This window comes from Orbicella faveolata, unplaced genomic scaffold (assembly GCF_042242905.1).
Source record: "Orbicella faveolata isolate gen_17 unplaced genomic scaffold, um_ofav_v1 contig_13, whole genome shotgun sequence".
NCBI lineage: Eukaryota > Metazoa > Cnidaria > Anthozoa > Scleractinia > Merulinidae > Orbicella > Orbicella faveolata.
In genome coordinates, this window is record NW_028301540.1 from 25,778,542 (window position 1) to 25,801,236 (window position 22,695).

At 35.8% G+C, this 22,695-nt stretch overlaps 1 protein-coding gene across 1 annotated transcript; it reads left to right on the top strand.

Annotated features, from left to right (window-relative positions):
- Positions 1-5: 5 nt before the first annotated feature.
- On the top strand, positions 6-21,042 carry LOC110058632 (N-chimaerin-like). Its single transcript, XM_089285191.1, has 16 exons — positions 6-116; positions 207-380; positions 733-792; positions 948-1,003; positions 2,539-2,570; positions 2,729-2,842; positions 3,860-3,915; positions 7,028-7,239; positions 12,356-12,427; positions 13,571-13,655; positions 14,095-14,175; positions 15,514-15,606; positions 16,050-16,127; positions 16,718-16,849; positions 17,432-17,537; positions 18,394-21,042. Exons 2-16 carry the CDS (start codon positions 371-373, stop codon positions 18,569-18,571), a joined length of 1,365 nt encoding a protein of 454 aa, XP_089141317.1. The 5' UTR covers positions 6-116; positions 207-370; the 3' UTR covers positions 18,572-21,042.
- Positions 21,043-22,695: the final 1,653 nt, after the last annotated feature.

Here is a 22,695-nt window from a genome sequence, read left to right on the forward strand (position 1 = left end):
CACATACTGATAGACGACTCTAAAAAATGGGCAAGGCGAACAGGGGGCTTGTGAAAATCAGCTGTCTTGATCTTTCTTTACTAGCTTGTCTATAAAAGGACCTTTCGTTTCATCCGGTAAGTGTCTCATCACGTCGAAAAACCCATGAACTTCCTTCCCAGGGCTTTCTGACGTTCGAATCTTTCTCTTGTACTATTGAACCGTAGGTGGTTTAGTGGGAGAGTGAATGGAGTGATGCGGGCATATGTTCGCTTGAATCGCGGAAACTAAAACACCCCATCGCGAGCATAGTTAGTAACTATGCTGAAACTCTTCAAGAATTCGAGCTGAAGGGCGACTGAACAAAAGTTCATCAGCTGGGTAAACAAACATGACAGAAGGTAAGCAGACTGTTTGTAAATAGACGAAGGTTTGAAAACTTGTGATCTGTGCAATTTGTCAATATGACGACAGTTTTGGCGCGGAACCACTACATTTCTACGACTGTAACTGTATAATTATGCTTGTAAGCTTCTTTGGCCTTTAAACCAAGGGTTATCGTCTTGAAAGAGGAATCATGTCTTCACTTAAAGGTTTTCACGAGTAATTCAAGTTAACAGTAGACGTTGTATTAAATCTTTTTATCTATTGACTATTACCCTCTTTGTATGGGTCAGACATCTTCAAGTGCTCCTTCGTAATACATGTATGTTTATTTATGCGCTGTCTTAATTTTTCTTTCTGAAACTTTAGAACAAGCGGGCGAAGGTCGCTTCTACGACACAATTGAACAGCCAGTATGGAAATCGTACCGTAAGTCCCCTTACAATACTTTTTTTTGGCAAAGAGAAAGACGTGGTATTGATCTTAGAGGACGTTGTTGCCACTGTAAAATCCATTTCATGCTGAAAGGGACAAAACGTATATTTAGAAGATTGTGAAAAACTAGCTTTTGTATTTGATTACAGTGTATCGACTACAGCAAAAGGCTCCCAAAGCGAGAAGAATTGTTTGTTCAAAAGAGGTAGGGAACTTTTTTGCGTGTATCTGCATGTTCAAGACGTGAAAGTGTTGTGATTAGAAATTGAATTTTAAAGGAGAAATCTTGAAGTCAACATGTTGTGTGACTAATTGAAATTCAGTGCCTTGTGACACCTGTTTCAGTTTAAACGAATTGATTTTGAAAGGTTTCCACACCCTTTTGATAAAATAATATACATTTTTTTATGGTCGAATGCTAAGCTTGCACTGTGAAATGAAACTATGGTGAGAATTATCACTTATTATGACATGTGACCATTTTTGGTAGGTTCGATTGAAAAGGTCATTACGAAGAATCAAATAAATTTATTGTTAGAAAATTGAAAATGTCACTCCCAAATTTTGTTATGCATGTGCTTTATTGCAAATATGAGTTATCATTTTGATGCAATCAGCAATCTGTCTCTTATTGGTAAATTTACTTGACATTTTAAATAATCCCAATGCTGTTATAAACAGATTGAAGTAGTTCACTGATTGGCATAAGGAATATTCATTGGAAAGTCGGAATTATTTTTCTTGTTTTAAGTTTACCACTTGAGAGATCAAATTCTTAAAAATTTATTTCTTTGGATACTACAGGAGGCAATCTTTCCCTCATCCAAAGTCATACTAATTTGAAATTATTTAATTTGGTGCTTCACAAAGGAATCACTTTTATTTCTCAATAAGTAGAAAATTTGTCTTGCAAACCTTCATTTGGCTGAAGAGGTATTGAAGATGTGGTCGGCGTCATACCGTCATCTTTAATGCCTAGACTCACTGACATTTGCAAAGTTTGGTCAGACATAGATTGGTACAGCATTGAATGTCCGATTTCCAACTGTTATTTGCAACTCTAAAAGAAATGGGAGACATGATTTTAAATCAGTTTGGAATTATATAAAAAAAACCTCAATTAAAATAAATCAGTATGTTGTTATTACATCTTGGGAGGAAATTGCCTTGGAAAGTTGATGGATATGATTGGCAACAACTGTCAATATTCCAATTAATTTTTTTTCCTGGCTAGGAAAAAGCAAACGTGTGTACCTTGAGAGATCAAATTCTTACAAATTTATTTCTTTGGATACTACAGAAGGCAATGTCATGAGTATGACATGCATGTTCCTTATATTATTTTTTGCTTTACACTCTTTTTTTATTTTGTTTTTTTTAAAGCAACAAGTTCATTATTTGTTTGTGTTGTGGTATGATTTCCAAATTTTCACGTACACACATGTATGTATTCAACTTTGACAGCTGATCAAAAAATCAAAATGAAAAAGCTCAGTTCCTCTGAGTGATACGACATAATTTTGTAACCAATTTATCTTAGTAGAAAACAAATACTCCTTGCATTGGTTTTCTTTACAATTTTTTATGGAACTGTGTGATCTCAGTAATTCCAGTTTGAGTAATCAGCAACTTAAGAAGATCGAAAACAATGCGTGTAAATCAAAACTTGATTTTAAGGAAGACCGTACATGTACCAGACATGTATAATAATATTGCGTTCTTTCTTCTTTTGCTTCATAGATTCCCCATAAGCCTGCTCACTACGGAAAAGAGTAAGTTTCATTAAATTGTTTTTGGCTGTCTTTCTTTATAAAACTAAAGTAATATCATTGAGCTGGCAAAACATCAACTGGAATTTCATGACTCTGCAGCCTTCGTCTTTGTGAAAAGGAAGATGAAGTTTAGAACTCACTTATTGCATCCTTGTCAGATTTCATGGCTGCATATCACGCGAGGAAGCTGATGACCTTGTATCAGAGGCTGATGGCTGTTATCTTGTGCGGGAAAGTCAGAGGTCACCAGGAAGTTACACTCTAACTATGAGGTAAATATTTTTAGTTACCATGGCAAAATTTTGAGAAAATATTTAGTAGATGAGCACATAACATGTAAATGATTAAAGTAGAGTTCTGCATGAATTCACTCAATTGCAGGACACAATTCTGAGTCCTGGGCAGGATGATAACCAATTTATCATAAGTGCTGGGCATCCGGGATTTCATGTTTAATAATTATACATGAAAAAATTACTTGATTCTGATTGGCTGAGAGCAGTGCAGTTCAAGTGTAACACCAGTGCAAAAAGTGTAACTCCAGTGCAAATTACACATCGTAATTCTGGATTATGATTGGCTGAAAGATAATAGGAAATTTTCTAAGTCAATGATATCAAGTGAGATGATGACAAAAATTTATGTGCAAACTTTGAAAAAATTTTCCACAAATGAGAAAAATGGCTTCAAGAAGGATCTTCCGGCACTTCCTCCACACAATTTTTTTCATGTTTATATTATTAATAAGTAATCATACAGTTTTGCTCATTCAATTTGGAATTAATTTGCACTTAGAACTGAGTTTTTCAAAAAGCTGAAATTTAACTCGCCGAAGCGGCTTGTGCAGTTTCAACTTTTTGAAAAACTCACTCGTGCAAGTTAATTCCAAATAGTTAATTCCAGTGTTTTGGATATGAGATGGTAGATAGCCAACGGGGTCACCTCATTGGTTATGATCGTGTCATATGCAACAAGCGCAAGCGGAATAATTGTTTTAACACCCCAAAATTATAGAAAACTAGGTTGAAATAAAGATACAAATGCCTCAAAAATTTACTCGTACGCTTAGCATATTTGTAGAGCATGGTATAATGGCTCATAACCCATGATTGCCAATGAAAACTCTCGAATTGCATTATCCAATGATCCAGTTTTTAATAAAGCTGATTATTCAAAACACACTACCCTGCTGGAGATCTGGTGGGTGTCAGGTCTTATTGAAAACACTACTGACAATGTACAACTGTAGATTAGTTTCCCCTTACGTGTTGATTTTTCCATTTTTCAAGATTTGGTGGAGTTTCTAAGAACTTTAGATTGTACTACGATGGGCTACATTACGTAGGTAAGTATTACTGAATATTTATATTTAGTAAAGTATTCCGGTTCTCAGTGGTAAATGTCACGGAAACACTGGATGTGCTGTATTTATTATTCTCAAACTCAATGATTCATCTAGTTTAAACAAAGAAAATCATGACCGCGACGGTGTTTGGATATCTGATCTTGATTTACATAGATTTTACCATTTTATTTCTCCATTTTCTCCTTAGTTTTACTTTCGTTTGAGGAGATATATCAAACACTCACGACAGTGTTTGACCACATTTCAAAACACCTTGAAGTTCATCAAAAATACTCCACTGCACGTCAAGTTTTCAACTTGCTTCTCGCTGTTTGAAAATGTGGTCAAACACAGCCTTTCGTGTTTGATATATTACTTAAAGCACATACACCTGTGGTGTACACAAAGAAATAACTGTTGGTTTGGTCTAGGGCCTAGGCAAGTAGAATTTATTAATATGTCCAATTGTTCACAGTTAGGCTCTCTGTGCCTCATACCCAAGATTATTTTGTAAAACAGGAAATGGGATTATCATCAAAAATTAATTATTGTGGCATTGTTGGGCCACTGTTACTGTCTACCAACCGGTAGTTAACAAATTTGAACTTTTGCAGTACTTGAATTCTTACCTAATTTCAATAGTTACATGTACGTGAACATGTATATGTTGTCGTTTAAAATGAATTTCATCTCAAAATGATTTTAAACTAGTTTGATTTGTATGTTCCTTTGTTCCAGATTTATTACCATGTTCCTTAAATGAAAGAAATACAAATCAAACTAGCTTGAAATCATTTTGACCTGAGATTCATTTTAACTACAACATATACATTTTCACCAGTCTAAAGGAAAGGTGAAAGAGTACCCCATGCTAGTCATGCTGCAATCCACCTTTAGTATTACTTTTGCTAAATTATGATACTGTCAGTAGCAGGGCTGTGCTCTGGAAGCACCTGGGTGCCACAGGCAACTAACCGTTGCCTTAGGGCATGTGAAAAAACTTACTTTTTTCATATAAGCTTAAGTGCTGGGCACCCAGGATTTTGTGGTTAGGAACCTTTGGGTTCCTCGTAATTTTTCTTTGACCACAGCTTTGTGTAGATCATACATGTACATGTACCGTAATTGGTAACTTTGCGACATGTCAATTACCATACTACACATAATACTTTGTTCATCACAGAATGTAAACAAATTATGCTAATTATTGAGCTTTGTTTTTGTACAATGCTTGTTCTGGCTAACTTGCTAATCCTCTGTGAAAGATGCCTTAGAAGTAAACATAGTTTTGAATGAAACAAAAAAACCTGTCCAGCTGTTTCCGTTGAAAGAAATTGTTTGACTTGAGAAATTAGAATTCATGTTATGTTTGTGTACTGGAAAGATTTGATTTACTGTCAGTAGCAGGGCTGTGCTCTGGAAGCCCCTAGGTGCTTTAAGGTTGTTTTCTTATGGTTGTTTTCTATTAAATTTTGGCTGTAAATTGAATGGCATCTTAAGAAATTTCTTTAATGGCATTTATTAAATGTGAAATGAAAATCCTTTAATAATATTCCTCAGATTAAAGAAATCTATAATCGATAAAAGTGCCATTTTTTGTCACTGACTTTTATATTTTAGCAAGACATTTCAGCTAACTCTAAAGCCTTCATCAGTTGAAAAAACCACTTGATGTTACGTGCGATTTAAAAACTTTTTAAAATTGAAACGTTGCGCGTGACTCAAGAGAATGTTAAGTGCGTGCTAAGCACTTGTAGACTTCAGGGATGACTATGTGACACCATAATGTCCAGACGCGGCACGGCAGTTCAAGTGGAGTTCAAGTGTGCGTAACATCAAGTGGTTTTTTCAACTGATGAAGGCTTAAGAGTTAGCCGAAACGTGTTGCTAAAATATGAAAGTCAGTGACAAAAAACGGCACTTCTAAAATCACAGCAAAGCTTTTAAATCATGCGTAACATCAATTGGTTTTTTCAACTGATGAAGGCTTAAGAGTTAGCCGAAACGTCTTACTAAAATATACAAGTCAGTGACAAAAAAACGGCACTTTTATCAGTTATGTCAATTCCTGACTACATTTACTCAATTTTTAAACGAAAGAAATCTATGTTGTAATGTACTGCAAGTTTAAATTGTTTTGGGTCGGTTTTTTATTGAACACTGTGTTTCTTTTGGGCTTGTGGTTTCCTTAATATCAATGATCTGAAATTTGCATATATGCACATGCATACAGTGTCATTGAAACATTTTTATCAGAAAATAAATTGAAGATTACCAGAAATACTGTAACTGTTATAATAGGTTTTTTTTGTTTTAAGAATCAAGTGAGAATCCTTTATTAAGTACAAGCTAAACGGAGTTCGTTTAAGCATAAAAGCATACAAGACAAGTTTGTTAACAAGTCAAACTATTGCCCAATAAAAGTTCACCCAAATTTAGGTTGTGTTTGTAGTAATTAATCATTAATGGTGCAAAGCATTGGTTAGCAATATTATTACAAGCAACTGTAGGTTTTATTCATTTCACCTTAAAACTCAAAACATGGATTTTGTTGAATGCATACAATGTCATTACATAGTGTAGATATTTTTGCATAGTTCTGATTTTTACATGTAAGAATGACTGGCTGATTTACTAACAATGTTAGCAGCAAAACGTTTTTGACAAAACCACAACACCTGAAATGCCAGTGTTTGGTGTGTTTATGTACGTACAAATTTATTTTTGTACATGTATATGAATGTGATCATTTTTATAATGAAATAATTCTCAGTCATTTTTATTCATTTTTGTCTCAGCTGAAAAAATTACTTTAAAGTCATGCTCCAGTTTAAGATTTTATTCTTGGAATCAGCTGCTAAAAATTACCTTTCAGTAAAAATAAAACTAAAAAATCTAATTCTTTTGTGGAAGCTTCCTTGGGGGTTGGCTTTATTCAAAACTTGTCATTTATATTATTTGTTACGAGCCTTGCTCAGTGGGAGCCCGCTTTCCATATGAAAGCTTATGGGACTCTTCATTCTCTTTGAGCTGTAGTACAGTGATGTACATGTACATACACACAGCTGCTGATATGTAAATGGGAATCACACCCAGCTTTGTTTTGTTTTAGGAGAGAAACGTTTTCAGACCATTCAGGATCTTGTGGCGGATGGCTTGATCACTATGTACATCGATACGTACGCCAAGGACTATGTTGACACCATGATGATCAGTCCTGTGAAAGCAGAGGAAAAGAAAGATGAAGGAAAAACAGTCGATGATGGAAGTAAAGAAAATAATGAGATAGCTAAGGATACTGAAGATGGATCAGTGAAAAACCAGGTATGAATTTAATATCGTGATGTTGTTTATCATGATTGTATCTCATATATTTTTTTTTTAGTTTGTCAGGAACTTAAGATTTAATTTTCAGCTTCATTAATTTGAAGTTTTTGTCATGATGGCCCTGTATTTTCTGCTGATTGTTGCATGGGTTTAGAGTGGATAAGGCCGAACTTTGGACTGTTTAAGACAGTTTTCTGTGTTCTTTGTTTGGGCTAAATGTAGCTTTGTCATTATTTATGCAAACAAAATTCACTATTCATCTGAAAATGAAGCTGAAGATGCTCTCCATAATTTTCTTTTTAGTTTTGAGATTTACTGTCTCACAAGCTTTATAATTAGGATTTAGAAATAGAAGGCAGGGACTCAAATTTCCTTCAAGTCTTTTCACAATTGATAATTCCTCACAACACATAAGATAAATCACATAATGTATGAGAGTACTTGTGGATTACATTAAGGATGTTATTGTCAGTATGTAAATTTCTTTTTATCTTGTTAAATACCAAGCTTAGAGATGTCTTCACTGTTTTGTGTAAGTTACCTTTCATATTGAGTCAAATCTGATCAGTCTGCTATATTTTTGTGTCTTCCAGCAGAAATAGAACGAAAAATTAGAAAGATTTTTGTATAGATTTTTATTATTTTATTCTGTATGTTTTTGTGTTTTTCTGTACAGTAATGTGGGCCAATTCTTAACATTACCATTTATCATAAATAGTACATACTACGAACATTGTACATCCTGTAAAACCATTTCAAACATCTTAAGGTTGATAATACTGTAACTGCATTTGATATCCATTGTAAATATTTGACTTTACAATTTACTTGGTATGTGAGACTACACACATATATTGCTTGAAGCCATTGAGTGATGATAGGTTGAACAATTTAATATGTGCTGAATACATTTTTTTTTTTCCAAGAGTGGACATTGAGAACTGATTTCTCCTTATTTCCACGTTAGTACAGATTATAGGCAATTTTATTCCTGCCTAATAATAATTTTTTTTTTTTTTATCTAATGTTGATATTAAATCTTTGATAAAAGTTCTCATTTAGAAACAGGAAGTCTTATTCTTCATGAAAGATTAGCTCCAAGATATTGAAATTTTGATATCGTTCCTAAGAAGACTTGTTTGGAGAAATGGCTACCAAAGAGTATTTTTACAGAAAAAAAAATAAACATTTTGTAATGCAAGTTAATTCCAGAAGTACATATAAACATGATTGTAAACAAAGTGGTCACTTCTTTAACTTGCCAGATTATCAGTTCATTATCAAACTATGTGTTATCGTCAGTTTGCTGTTAACGATTTTGTTTTCCTTTACTATTCAATCTTCTAATGCAGCTGCAACAGATCTTAATGCACTCAGAAAATTCCTTATTGGCAAGTCCTTTCCAAAAATTGCCAATGACAGTGTCATTGTCACGACTTCTATTTTAAATATTGCTACAGGTTTTCAGGGTATACATATACATTGTATGGCATAATTTTTTATGTATTATTATTACTTTTTTTTATTATGTTCTCATTTCACTTATATCCATAAGGATTTTTAGTATCTCATCAGAATAACTGTAATAAAAATGCCAATAAGCATATGTTATTTGCCAGCTGGGTGGTCAGTGTAGTGAAAAACTCTGACAGAGGTGTTGAAAATGCTGTCCAAGGCCGATGGCAAAGGGCAAAATTTTCAAGTCCAAGGTCATGTTTTTTTAACTATACGGACCGACCTTTAGCCAGTATTTATCCTCTCACAGATCTCTCTCAAATCACTTTTTAAACTCACAAAAGTGTTACCATGAACTTGGGTAATTTGGTAACTTACAATGTACAAGCGGAGAGCAAATGGCTGACTGCTCAACAACACGGGTTTTGTGGTATAGTCACTAAGCCAAATGAATTCAACCACTGTTTATTTTTACATATTTGTCTTCCTTACCTGTTTCTTTTTTCTTTAATTTGTTTTCCTGAACAGTAGTTAAGGGAGGGTGGATTCATCATTTACTTTGATGCACCATGATCCAGACAGATCTTGGATCACTGATCCTGATCTAGATCACCCCAAAGGAACTCACCCCAAGAAAGTTCAACAAACAAGAAAATTAAGGTTGCAAACGAAAACTAATGGCATCAGAATATTCTTTGAACAATTTCTATGTGGTCTTGTCATGGCTCATCGAAGCCTTATGTTTAATGACACAAAGTGTCCTTTGAAAAAGCTTTCATTTTGGCAACCAAATTTGTCTTAATGGCAGCCATTTTACAGAAGGAGGTTGTCTAAAGGCAAAATTTCTGAAAACCTTGAGCTTGGAGTGATGCTGAGTGACTCATTTGGGTGATGAAGCTGTACAGTACATGTATGTCAAGAACATCTAGGAGACCCACTAACTATTTAAAACTGTTTCCTTGGCCTTAAACTGTGCAGTTAAATGATAACTTTGCCCTGAAATGAGTGAAAACTAGGATCAAGCACTGTCTCATGAACAATCTTCATTCCCACGCTTTATTGATAAAAAATAATTGTGGTAATGGTAACTGTGGTATGGCATTTTTACTTAAGTCAATTAGAAATCGTAACATTTTTACCAATTGGTTGATACACATATGAGATGTGAATTATTCGTTACTAGCATGTTGTTTTATCCAAGTCATTGATTGTAGTGACACTTAAGTTTGGTGTCTTCTCTCCTTTCTTGATAATTTTCACACTTCAATTCAAATCTTATGGTAGAATATTTGTTGTCATGGACTGTTCTATGATTTGTGCTGCGACACTTTGCAAAGCTGGGGTAATTTGAATTATAATTATGCAATAATCACCAATGCATTTTTATTTCAAGTTCATTTTTGACATTACGGAAAGATTTACTTGCCTATGGATTTCTTTTTAAATGAAATTAGAATCATGTTTTCCTTATTTTTCCACCCTTTTCAAAGCTGTAGCTTAAAGTGCACCTAACCCCCAAAATTTTTTTTCGCTAGAACGAATCTACTTATTATTTGAAATAGTTCTGCGAAAAAAATTTTGGATTCCGTTAAATCCCCGATTTTCTGTGCCACGACGAAATCTCGAAAATAGCTCCAAAACACCGCCATTTTGTTTCACGACCGAGTTTGAGGAGAATGGGTCCAGCGGCTCTTGTGACATCTACCCAGGAAGGTTGGATATCTCATTTCCTCTCATCTCCTTCAGGATGGTGCAATACACATTCGAAAAGTGCACAGAAACGCCTTCCAGAGGTGCTATCGGCTGTTGCAGCAATAATCCAGATTTAAAGAAAGGTATACTGTACAATTTACTGGCGATGATCGGCTAATGGTGCAATAAAGACGTAAACGATGGTTGATTTTGTCGAACCGAAACAAGTGAACTGAATCTGTGAGAACCATTGAAGAACTCTCACTGGAATTTGTTCCGCAGACTTTCGAACGCTGTTTTCATAAATTTTCTGCTTAAAGCTAACCAGCAATTTGTAGAAATACCACCGACAACCTATATCTTCCAATTCCGCAGTATTTATAACATAACCGGCAAAGTTGTGTGATCGGGTCATGATCAAGAAGCGTTATACTGATACGTAAATAGATCGCAACTGTACGCCGCTAACCAACACTTATTTCTCTTTCGATTTAGATGAAAGTCGAAGATTAATCCTCTAGAATTACATGATAACAAAATTGTTAGACTCACAGAGTTTTTCGAAGGTTTGGAAATCAGCAGTGTGACAAAGATTCTGTGCAATAGCGTCGAAAATATGACCGCGTAACATTATCTGCGGACCGCTTAGGGAACACAACCTTTTCGCTTATCCGACGAATTTCACTGCAAACTTTGAGAACAATTTACATTGGTTATTTGGAGTTACGACTTAAAACGTGTGACAATGTGAAATCGGCAATTGTATGAAATGTTTCCTTCCGCCTTGCTTCCCGCAGCTTCAAAAATACAGGTCCAAACAATACGATTTTCAATCGATCGAAGCCAATGTTTTGGAGGTCATCAAGTCTCGAAAACTGCAACACGTACGTCGCTCTTATAAACATGAAGCATTCAACTGAAAGTAAAACACAAACTGGATTTAACAGAACCTTGACAAAATACATTCTCGGTAAGGACAAATGTAAACAGGCTATAAACACGCGTGGGAATCTTATGTTTAGTTGATGAAATTACCATCCAAAGCAGTCCTTGAGTTTTCTTTCCTGCTGTTCGTTTGCCTGCTCCTCCACTTCGTATCTAGCTTTCCGTTCCTAATATACAAGCAGCTCGTCCGCAAAGACGTCTTCCCCGTCGTCGCTTGAAATATTGCAAATTGCTCTCAAAGCTCTAAGCAGTGAGTTCACAGTTGTCGAACGTGCTCGATCGAAGTTTATTTCGGAGCCTTCTGAATCGAAACTTAACTCTGACTCCAGTGACGAAAAAGAAATGATTCTGAGACAAAACTTGGACGTTTTAGTCCCAAAATACATCAGAACGATTAGGTTTGCATTCTATTTTCTCAAGCAAATACAGTGAGTTGACTGAGGCGCTATTGTGTTTGGTTCCTGGGTAGACGTCATCAGGTACCGCCGCCCCAGACTCCCTAAAACGCGGTCGTGAAACACTTAATTGCGACTTTGAAAGGGCATAGAAAATTGAGGATTCAACCAAATTCAAAAATTTCTTCGCCCAAATGCTTCAAATAAAGTCTAGATTTGTTTTAGCGAAAAAAAAATTTGGGGGTTAGGTGCACTTTAATAATACAGTGGTAATTAGACTGAAGTGTAAGGGAAGTCATTAAACATTTTTTTGTTTTTTGGAGTAATTTTAGTTTATTTACATAGTGAAATTTGTTTATGAGTATTGTGTTTTGAATGTGGCCACCAGTCAAATTATTTTTACTCTTGTGCTGCAACTGGAAAAATTGTTATTGTTTTGGAATATTTTATCCACAAAAGGCAGGAAATTGCCACTAGTGTCTGTGAATGTGATCACTCTAACACAGCAACTGAGTAAACTTTTTAAGATTTACTGGACAAGTATAATTATTGATTAAGGAGGAGAGGTCTGATACCTTTAAATAATGTACAATAAATCATTGTGGTTTGTTTTAATTGCCTTTTAGGAACACCGATTCAGTGTAGGAAGAAGAGAAAGTGTGAAACCTTCTGCTTATAAGAAGAAGCATAACTTCAAGGTAAACTTTAATTGTGAGCAAATTGTAGACCTAAACTATCCACTTTCCTGCTCATTCCCCTGGAAAAAAGTGGAGATTGTTTATATTAGGGATCATGTCCCAGTTGCTCAAAGGCTGGATTACACTATCCACCCAATAAGTCACTATCCTGTGGTTAAGTGTTAACAAAGCAAACTACACTATCCATTGGATAGTGACTTATTTAGTGGATGGCATTATCTACCTTTCAAACAACCCAGGCCTCTAGCATCCCTGGTAGTGGCAGTTGTTTTGATTTCTATGCACTGTTGATCATCGTTTTGTTCCACATGCAATTCGCAGAGTTACTCACATTCAAATAATATAATTATGGTATTTGAATACTAACATTGTCACAGTGTAATACAAATACATGTTCTGTACATGTAGTAAAGGTTAGGCTGCAAAAGTCAATTTGGCATATGTTTTTTTATGTTTATTTATTTACACGGCATATATTACATTACAATGACAGAATACTTACAGCAAAAAGCTTACAATTTACAACAGTACTATCACTTACAAAGTGTTATTTTACATATTTACATACTTACAGTGTGCCACATTACTTACAAACATTATTTTCTACATAAAACATTACCTACTCAAAAAACGTTGCATGAAATTACTGAATTACTTAAACAACATGCTATATTACTTGCGAACATCACTTACAATACATTACATTACCTCACTTACAATGCATTATGTTACATTACTCACTTACAATACGCTATTAAATTTTGCTTACTTGCACAAATCACTTACGCTAGGTTACAGAACAACGCACAACATTTGGAAAACTGTAATTTGGCATATGTTGCTGCATACATTTGGCTCCCATGAGTTGTCAGTTGTCAGTCTTGATCTTGAATTTTTGCACAAAATGGACCATTTCTTTTTGAGAGCCTACACTGTACATTTTTTATCAAACATGTCAGCCTTCTGACTTGTAGAACTTTTTGCATTAAGTCTGGCATGTCTCTTGAGTGCAAAAAGAGTTGAGGACAAAAGCAAAAATTATATGATTCAGTATATCTGGGCTATCTACACAACAACTTGAAGCCTTCAAAATTTTTGTCAGTTTCTTCACCAGTTAACTCCAAGGTGTGTTTTGATTGACAGGTTTACACATTCAAAGGACCTCATTGGTGTGACTTTTGTCGTAACTTTTTATGGGGGTTGATTATGCAAGGAGTAAAATGTCAAGGTAAGGTCACAGCTTTAAAGCTTATCTGTGCCGATATGTACAGCAGTTTTTAGGAAATAGCCCAAAGAAAATGCACATGCTGATTGGCTTAAAGTTGTGTTTCTGTAATGCCATAGAAACGAGCTGAGCTAATAGAAACACATTATGTCAAGTGAAAGTTTGGGAGAACTCAAAAAGGTATGGAAACACTCACCTGTCGGCTCGTATTCCCACAGCATTTCTCATTCTCCCAAACTTCTGCTCACGTTTCTTTAACTTGATAGAAACACAGTACATGTTTTTCTTTTATTTCTTAGGATTTTTTGCTACATCAAAACAGCAGACAGCCCCTAATGTTGATACAGATACATTTTGCAGCTGTCAACTCCTGTTGTAACTGCATGTGTTGAAATCTCTGCTGTTAACCATAAGATTTTGTGTTCTTCTTGATTTGTGTTAGATTGTGGGTTTAATGCGCATAAACAATGCAGCGCAGTCGTTCAAGATAATTGCCAACCGGACAAGAAATATGTCAGAAGAGGTATTTATTTTATGTACCACTGTAGCTGCACATGTGACATTATGATGGTACAAACAATTATTATTTTACATTTACTTATTTTATTTATTTAGGAAGTAAAGTGGTAATTTCTTGCAGTACCATGTTGCAAAGCATGGTTAAAAGTAAAAGGTAGTCTGCATACGAGCCAAGTGGCCCATTAGCCCAGAGCTTATTCGGGTTTCTGTGGCATGAAGCGACTAGGAATATTTCTGCTCCCACCCTCTCCCCCCCTTCTGCCCTGGATGGGATGCAAGTCCATCACAAGGTGACCCCGTGCATTAAATTTGCCACTACCCATTTATACATCTGGATGGAGAGAGCCACTTTGAGAGTAGTGTCTTGACCAAGAAGACAACACAACACAATGTCCCTTGCCAGGGCTCAAACCCTGACTGTTTGATCAGGTTGGGAGCACACTAATCATAAGGCCACCACGCATCCTAAGTACCACTATATATTTGCTTGATATTATGATGTTACAAACAATATTATTATTTACATTTATTGTATTATTTTAGGAAGTAAAGTGTTAATTCTTGTAGGGCCATGTTGTAGATAAGTGTTCGAAGAAAAAGAACAGTAGGTTTCTTTCGCATTTCAGACAACATTAGAGAGCTTAAGCATGACATTTACGGGAGATTGCAAACTGCAAATATTACCTTCAAATTTTTATTCTTTTCTTCTAATCCTTAAATAAATCACACAAAAAGAGAAAAATGTCTCCTGCTATTCACCACAAATACAAATATTTTCACTCTAGATATTGCACAGACAGCTGACGACAGACAGCAAAAGTTTTATTTTTGCCGTTTGCTGTTTGACACAATGTCATGCTTAATCTCTCTATTGTCAGGTGTCAAGGGTCAGAACTCACTAACTCCCTAGGGTAACAACAGCTGGTGTCAAGCAAATAATTTTTTCTCCGTCTGTCCCATATTTTAGTTGGGAGGTATGACAAAACACTTAATGACTGTCCCTAGGAAACAGTGAGTTTTGTTTCCCTAGACCCTCAATGTTGCCCTTGGGCATCATTGAGGGTCTCAGGCAAACAAAACTAACTGTTTCCCGTGGGGCCAGTCATTAAGTGCTTATTAAAGAACGGGTGGCGAATGGTCCTTCAAAAACCACGGGTCTCACAAAATGTCTTGGGCTCACAAAGAAAAACGCTAATCTCGTCGTCTCACAAAGTCTCGCATTTACCATTCGCCACCCCTTAAAGAAGCCATAGATACAGTACATGTACAATTATAATGGGAAAACATCCCATAAAGGTTGTGTGTTGGTCTTGCATGTGTTTATTACATTTATGTATTACAGTGTTTGGTGTTGACTTGACTACACTTGTGAAACTCCACAACACCAAGAGGCCTTTTGTTGTAGAAGCTTGTATTGCGGAGGTCGACAAGCGAGGTAACTTACTTTTAACAAATTTATGTGTTGGTCAATGAGACAAGTAGATGTATATTTCAGTTGGGAAGGTTAATGTTGGTGAATTTTACAATCACTGAGAGTACAGCTGTGCAAAAATCTTAGAAAAAGATGTCAGATGTCTGGCAACATGAAATGGGCAGAACCTCAACTACCAGCAATAAATATTACAAATAATTACTGCCTTTCTTTAACCAATCGGAGCTCCTCATTTCGTGGGGAATTTAAATGCCTCATGATATGATATTTGTATTGACTTCTCTGTTTCGAGAAAAAATAATTTTCAGGGTTTTGTTGCTAATTTACTGGTTTGTGGTGGAGCTAAACTTTATCAGAACATTTATATGTTGTAATGGAAGGGGGGGCATAAATTTTTGAGTGGACTGTTTGGTTATTGGACTGATGCACATTTTTGTTCCTTACAGGTTTAGATAGTGAGGGAATCTATAGAATATCAGGTTTTGCCGATGATGTTGAAGCACTTAAAAATTCTTTTGACAAAGGTAAAACACCTTTGTTTAGATTGCTCAAGCTTTATTTGCTTCAAATATAACTGAAATTTAAACTAAATAGTACTTAGTTTGTATTTCAACCTTAAAAATAATAATTATAGTTTGATCTTCAGGCGCTTTCCATTTGACCAAAATTCCAGTTCGCATTTCCAGAAATTTCCAGTTGTGAATGGAACATCATGTTCTGGAATTTCTGGAAAAGAGGACAGTCTTGAGAGGTACAGGTATACCAAAATTTTTGCAAAATTTCTTTCCAGGAATTACTGGTCCATTTGACTTTCCTCCCAGAATTTTCTGTTGAATGGTTCACTTTTTCTGAAATTCAACAGTTTCCAGATTTTCTGGAACTTTTTGTACCATTTGTCCCCGCTTTGAAATTTTGCGAATACATGTACCTATGTCACAATTAGTGGTGTACAGAAATGGGACTTAGAAAGAGTCGTTTGTGGCATCGTTTGGCTATAATTATTTACAGTACCTTTACAAAGTCTGAGGGAAACTTCTGCATGCTGGGAATTTTATGATCACTGAATCAGTACGATCGTTGCGTCAAGTGCTGTTTCTTGTTCTTCTTATTCTAGATGGAGAGTCTGTTAGTTTGTCGGCATATGAGGACATAAACATCATTTCTGGAACACTGAAACAGTATTTCCGCATGCTTCCAATCCCTGTTATTACCTTTGAGTTGTACAACCAATTTATAGATGCAGCAAGTAAGTTGATTGTCACATTTTATAGAATAATTGAGATACATGTGGTCTGATTGGTAGAGGTCCCAAATCTATGTTCTTTTGTACCACTTCACACATGGCTCCCGATATGGCAGCTCTACAACACAACTACAGAACTCAGAGCACTAGCGATAACAAAATTAATGTAGTAAACAGTTTTGTCTGTCACTGGCTAAAATATCAATAACGCAGATATCTTTCATTCCACATACATTTGTATACATGGAAATTTGCAAGGAAAAACAGGACTGGAAGTTGGTCGTGATATATTGCTTGATCTTTTTCCCATGGCAAAGAATTTACACCAAATCCATTTGAAATGCTAGAGTCTAGAATTAAGGAAGTTTTTCAGAGATTTCCGAGGTCTATGGAGGACGAAGTTCTGACTGTAGCTGGGGTAGACTGATCAATTTGGATTGTTAAAAAGGCAGGGGAAAGTATTACAAGTAACTAAGAGATGGAAGAAAGTCATTTTCATGAAATCATATCTTTGCGGTAAACCTGTACAGTGTTTAGTAAGCTTGATTGCCATTTTGATCAAACATTCTATGATCTCAAATCTAGAGTTGCCTGGCAAAATGGAAAAGGTAGAAGCACTATCAGCTGCACTACACCACCTTCCTGCTTCACATTATGAAACACTCAAGTATCTCTTGGCACACTTATACAGGTATGTTCCATGCTATGAATGCAGAGGCAGTGTGGTCTAGTGATTGGGTGTAGGATTTGTAATCTGGAGGTCCTCCTCTCTGTCACAAGATGAATTTGTGTTTGGTTCTGTTCAATTTACATTATTTGGTTGCTTTTTTCAGTGTCCTTAATTAGTACTTAACAGTAGTGCTATTAAACACTTCAACCTGTAGTTAAATAAAATGATTTTTTTTTTTCTAGACTTACTTCTTATGGCACACTCAAAGACGTGTTTATAGATATTTTGACTTCTTTGTGACCAGGGGATGTTTTGAAAACCATCTTCGCATTGGTCTTTTTCAAACCTTACCATCCTTTTTGTCCACGATATGACTGTACATTACATCTCAAAAATGGCCTTACTTTGCAAGATATCATAGTACAATCTAACCCTTTCAACCTTGTTGGTAAGGTAAAGTCTGCATACAAGCTAAGTGGCCCATGAGGCCAGAGCTTTTCTCAGTTTTGGTGGCATGAAGCGACTTGGAATATTTTTACTTCCCACTGGATGGGATGCTGGTTCATCGCAGGGTTACCCCCAGCATTAAATTCACTGATACCCATTTATACACCTGGGTAGAGAGAGGCACCATGAGAGTAAAGTGACTTGCCCAAGAACACAACACAATGTCCCTGACCAGGGCTCGAACCTGGACAGCTCATTCCCAAGTCCGGCACACCAACCACAAAGCCACAACACCTTCACAACCTTGTTGACTCTTATTTATATACGTTTTGTCACTCAGTCACGTGTTGATTACCTTTCTAAGAGAAAATTAAAAGTTTCAAATGTATGTTTACCAATAATTATACTTTTCTCTTTTTGCTACTAACAGAGTGGCCAAAAAGAAAACAGAGAACATGATGAATGAGGAAAATCTGTCCATTGTCTTTGGACCAACTCTTATGAGAGCACCAGAATCTGATTCTATAGATATTCTGAATGACATGAAGTGCCAGAGACTAGTCGTAGAAAACCTCATTAGGTGTCAAGATGTTCTGTTCGAAAGTTGATGATAAGCAGACAAAAGGGCTATGGTATATACTAATGTATTGAGCCACAAATTTAGCTGGCTATGCATTGCCTGGTTGAGATTTCTAGATAATTATTGTTTCTGCTGTACATTAGCCTATGAACGGAGATGTATTTCCGCTGTCACTTGGTTCCGCCGAAAAATAACGTCTGTGAACCCAAGCCAGAAAACGATTTCTGTGATGTAGGAATTCTAAGCCAATCACAGTTTAGCTCAAATAACCTCAGAACTACTGGGCGAGGTATTCGCTGCGAGGAGCACTCGAGTTTCATTCTGTCATTGAATCTGATTGGTCAAGGAGAAACAAAAGTCATTACATCACAGAAATCTTTTCCTGGCTCGGGTTCGCAGATGTCATTTTTCGGCGGAACCAAGTGACAGCCAGAAATACATCTGCGTTCACAGGCTAGCTGTACATTGGATGACCCTGGAATTGTGTGGGAATGGGAAGAAGCGTGGTGCAGCAGAGTCCCACATTTTGAGAAAGTTACACTGGTGTGTCAAAAGTGCCAAACTGATATTTTGCCAAGTTCATATTTTTGGACATGCAGTTGTTGCATAGCTTGAAAATTGAAAATTGCATCAAGATTAGACATTTAGCCAAGTAAACAATCATTTTGTAAAGCATTAAACTATCTCATAGCGCATTTGAGTTAGGGGCTCTCTCTTGGTGCCAAAAGTCCACTCCTTGTTAAAACCTCCATGATTCACGGTTACAGTCCATAGCAGTGTATTGTACGCAGGCAGACTTGTATGTATTTAAAACTGTAGTGAGGTTCTCCTTTTTGCAAGAGCCTTCCTCCCAGTCAGCACTCATCGCAAGTCATAACAAAAATTATTGTTAATGAAAAGTAGGGATCATAATTATTATGTACTTGATACACAACAAAGGAACTAAATAAGCATGCTAGGAAAAATATCGTGGCTTGTTACAGTCAAACCAAGTGAAGCATACCCCTCAAGATTACATTAATGAAGTGATTATTTGAATATTGAACCCACTAGTCATTTCAAGAATGCCATAATAAATTGATTATTGGAAAATTGAACCCACTAGTCATTCCAAGAATACAGCTAATGGGTTTCATGTTCAAAAAAACTCAATTTAATATTGATTTTTGAAATGACTAGTGAGTTCAATATTCAAATAATCAATTAATTAATGTAATCTTGAGGGGTACGCTTCACTTGGTTTGACTGTAACAATAAATTGTCCTAATTTGCAAACAAATGTTTCTTCCATGATTTATTTCTTATTGAAGATAAATTATCATAGAGTCCAAACAAATTTTATTCCATGATTTTAATTGAGTGGTAAGATTTAAGAAAATGTTTGCGTTGATGTTCAGAGAGAAGATGTAACTGACCAGATCATTTTGTTGAGCAATGCTCAAGAGTCGTTTTGTAACAGTTTTTCAGGACTTGCATACAGCAGGTTTAAGAGATCAGAAAAGGAGTTGCTTGTTAAAGCATTTGGCAAGAAAGATTAAAAGTAATGTCAATCAACGTTTCAATGCATCATTAAAAATGTGACATGACATTAACGACCTCAATCTTGAGAATAATGCTTGATGCATCGAAAGATTGATTGACATTGCTTTTTATCTTTCTTACAGAAGGTTCTTCACGGAATGAATGTGATTTACATTTTTCTCTGTGAGATTTATCCGTGTCCTCTCCTTGAAACTAGCAAAGCCCGGTTGTTTTCATACTATACTCATGCTCATCAAACACTGCAATGTATACATGCATTATAGTAAACTGGTTTAGCTCAGATTTTATGACATAAAGCATGACAGTTCTAAACCTCTAAAGGTGCAGTAGGAAAAGGGAGCTAAATTAGAAAGTTAGGAGGATCTTTACTTAAGTTATTTTGACAAAGGGCCACTGGTGTAGCCAACATCTCAACCTTGAGACTATGAATTGCTAGGAAATTTGTCTCAATCTTATAGCATGGTAAAGCTTATGTTGCCAGCACATTTGCATTCTTCCAGAGGTAGCCGTAATTTCGATATGCCGCATTCAATAGCCTTGTTCCACGTTGCCTGCCAGCCAGCTCACACTGGAAAAAAATTATTATTGTTGTGTACAAACACTTGACTTGAGATACTATTCAAAAGAATGCTTTACAAACTCTGAAAGATACTTTCAATTTTTTTCTGTAAATTCAAATTTTCAAAAAATAGAATTGATATATTTAACCTAAGGAGTTCTTTTCAAATAATTATATAAGATGTCTTGTTCAATGAAGCAAAAATTAAAATGTATACGAATGTACAGATGCATGTACAATATTTTGTGTTTAATTTTTCTTTTAATTTTTTTGGAACCGTTGCATTTTAGTTACAATCTGTAACTTGATATTTTTCAAGAAAATAATGTTAAAAGTAAATAGTTACGCTTTTGTTAGGATGAGTAATAGTGATAATAAAATCAGATAATAAGAAAATACATTGTATTTTCCTGTTTGTTGTGTCTCGTGCATGTAACTTGTCTTGCTCGCATTATAGTTCAAAAGGACTGATATAGAGGATATTACATGGCTGCACGGAGATATGAAATATCCAAACAACCATGTGCTTGTTTTCATTATGTAATATTCTGATAATGTATAACAACGTTTTTGGCAATTTTCCGAAGATTTCCGAAGATTCTCCAAAAGTTTTCTGAAGGCCAGACAAACATTTCCGAACATTGTTCGAAAATTTCCAAAGATCACCAAATACCAAAGACTTCTGAAGAAGATCCAAAGACTTTTTGATCATACACCAACATTTATGTGCAGTTAAGGGACAAGAATGATATCACGTGTGGATAAAAATGACATCCTCACATTGTGGGATATTGTTTTTAACAATTTGCTACCACTCGGTATACCACAAAATTTTAAGTAATAAATATATGTCCATTTGGTCTTTGCAATTCTTGGCAATATCCCTTGCTTGCTATAGGCTCACAAAATATCTTGAAAACTGTTTGGATTCTGTGTGCAATGATTGGCCAGATATATTGGAGTGTTATTGTTTGATTAGTTCAAGAAGTCAAACGTCAGGTGTCACACAACACTTCATTCTACACACAGGAATTTCCCAATTTAACATCTGGATTGACCTGACCTTAAACTTGAGTTTAACAATTAGAAATGTTGAGATAGGGTGTGGGGAGTTCTTAAACTGCATGCAAATTTTTTTTCCATAATAGGGTCTCGGACATGAGTTTGTTGCCATTTCTCTTGATGGTAAAAGTATGTTCACCACCCTTCAATGCCCTTTTTTTTTTCATGAATGAACGGACCTTTTCGGCAATAGGATGATAACTTGCTCAGGGGGCAAATTAGTATGTATTTGCCCCCCTAAGCATCCCATAATAGCTATTTGAAACAATATAATTCAAAATGGCTGCCATATGGCTGAAAAGGTCCATTTCCCTTGCCCTTTTTGTGTATAATCCCCACTCCATGAATTTATGCATGGCCCATCCCTAAATCATAACCTCGTAAAACTAATATACATTGTATAGATTTAGGCCAGCCTAAAAGCATAGCTCCTGGGCCAGGTTGTTCAGAGCCCAATTAAGCTAACCCAGGAAAAGGTAGAATTTTGATTTCGTATAACTTTGCGGTGAGGTTTTCTGTATATTGTTTGCCCATCTGTTTTGAGTTTTAATAATCACCATATACACAAAACAAAGTAGCAAAAAACCTTTGTATAGTAGAAAAAGTTATGATTTGGTTAACTTTTAATCCTGGGTTAACGTTAACTGGCTCTCGAACAATCCTGCCTTGTTTTCAACAAGTTAAGCTGACATGAGTCCGCAATCCAATCAAAGACCAGCACCTGCTCAGCGGTCAACTTCAAAAAACCACGTGACCTCGATGACCTGTAAACTTGAGTCCACCATATAGTCACATGATACTGGTCAGCGGACACCTTGTTTTGACAGGTGTCAATTGATGATAACATGAATGTCCAATATCAAAGAAGTACACGGTAAACCAAGGCTGCCTCTCTCTGTCAACCTATTATTTGAAGTACGGCAGCCATGTTGCGTGACTCTGTCATCGTCATAGTCGTGCATACGCACCCACGAGCAATACCGCTAGCC

Bases quoted from the DNA above. Each gene is read 5' to 3' on its own strand.
- LOC110058632 (XM_089285191.1), top strand. The intron at 793-947 runs GTAAGTCCCCTT...ATTTGATTACAG, and splicing joins GCCAGTATGGAAATCGTACC to TGTATCGACTACAGCAAAAG. The intron at 2,571-2,728 runs GTAAGTTTCATT...CATCCTTGTCAG, and splicing joins CCTGCTCACTACGGAAAAGA to ATTTCATGGCTGCATATCAC.